The sequence below is a fragment of the Nannobrachium achirus genome (assembly GCF_963921795.1).
Source record: "Nannobrachium achirus genome assembly, chromosome: 8".
In the NCBI taxonomy this organism is placed as follows: Eukaryota; Metazoa; Chordata; class Actinopteri; order Myctophiformes; family Myctophidae; genus Nannobrachium; species Nannobrachium achirus.
The window spans coordinates 27,606,552-27,608,229 of NC_137817.1; the positions used below are offsets into that span (position 1 = coordinate 27,606,552).

At 46.8% G+C, this 1,678-nt stretch overlaps 1 protein-coding gene across 1 annotated transcript; it reads right to left on the reverse strand.

The window, feature by feature from the left end:
* Window positions 1-256: 256 nt before the first annotated feature.
* On the reverse strand, window positions 257-1,306 carry LOC308290015 (claudin-8-like; the record flags this gene model as incomplete). The annotated part of the gene is made up of 1 exon (XM_080731793.1): window positions 257-1,306. The coding sequence occupies one exon, from the start codon at window positions 1,304-1,306 to the stop codon at window positions 257-259; it is 1,050 nt and encodes a 349-aa protein (XP_080587919.1).
* Window positions 1,307-1,678: the final 372 nt, after the last annotated feature.

The window sequence follows — 1,678 nt, forward strand, 5'->3', positions numbered from 1 at the left end:
TTGGTCTAAATGAAAGGAAAAAAAATCACAACTCTGTGTTACAATCACTGGTATCTTTATCAGATTCTCAGACCTGAACCTGAACCAGATAAAGTTCCCAGTGTTTTTGAAACATTATTATATTAATGTCAGAAATACATTTTGTTTTTGGAGAAACAGAGTTTTCAGTTATAAGTCAAATCAACCTTTGATGATTCTGGGTAAAAGCAGTCTTTGATGCTGTTAAGTTCAATTAAAAAATACACTTCCCATTTTCTTAGATGTACATGCCGGGGCTGCTGCCACTGTGAGACTGTGGTCCAACTACTGATTTACTGTATCCTATGAAAACAGGATTGTGTGGAACTGGATGGTAGCTGGAAGCGTAGGACAAGGAGGGATTGCCTGTATAAGTTAAGGAATGATATGGAGTGGTCTGTTGACTCTGTTGACTTAAATACAAAGAGTTCCCCGGTGTTGACAGGCTTAGAGTAGAGTGATGTCGACCCACGCCACCTTGATTTGTTCCGTTTTGAAGCAGGTCTGGTCTATAGACTACAGGCGGACTGATGACTGATCCATCAATTGGCATGAAAGGGGCTGGGTGTGGGTGGTGTCCAACAAAGCTGTTGTTCGGCAGAATTGGCTGGCCCAAATCTCTCCTCATGCTGGGCACACTTGAAATGGGATGGTACCTCATCAGTGCTGGCTTGTATCCGTTCATGTTAGCTGGATGGTATATATCAAATGAACCTTTGCTTAAGGGCACGCGGCGGCAGACAAACAACACAGCCGAGGCGAAGAGAACAGCACCGGTCACCCACCCGATGTAGAGAGCATCTCCCAACTCCCTTCGCTGGGCGTCGATGAGCAGAGGATTGTAGAAATCTCTAATGATGGCATGGCCTGTCCAGGACACAGGGATGAAGACACAGATAGAGGCCAGGAACTGCATACCACCTGCAACCATTAGGATAATGACCTTCACACGGGCGTTACCCTGAATGCATGAGGTGCAGCGCATACCCGACAGCGCTACCAGGAGCCCTATTCCTGACAGGGCCAGAGAGCAGCACATCAGACCCCTGGCCGCTTGCAGGTCAGGGGGCAGAAACAGCAGGGAGTCGTACACCTTGCATTGCATCCTGATGTTGGCCTGTCTGTAGCAGTTCATCCACAGGCCCTCCCATCGGGTCTCCATCACGATGATGTTCTCCCCAATGAAAGCTGTCACCTTCCACATCGGCAAACCAGTGGCCACAGCAGCTCCTATCAGCCCAACCAGGCCAACGCACACGGCAGCTATCTCCGTAATTCCTTGAACCATTATTGTGCCGTGTATAGCTTATCCAAAGACGTTAAAATCCAAATTAACACATTTCAGTGTAAGCTCCAGTGTAAGGCCACATTACAACAGAAATGGTCTCACAGTAGTTGTACACAGCAGTGAGGGACCCTGTTCTGATGTGGAATAGAGTAGGGTGTGTTGTATGCAATAGTGTTTGTTATGGGAGTGATACTTTGTGGTCACCTGATTAGCTGGGAGCAATGAGGGTAAAGAGGACCACTGCTTATTTTGTGTTTATGGTTTCTGTGGCCATAGGGGCCAAAGCTCCAGTCTCACATACATCAGCTCCTTCATATATCAGTCCTTCATGCGTTTCACTATTACCCCTATCAATGTAACATGAAGCTATAA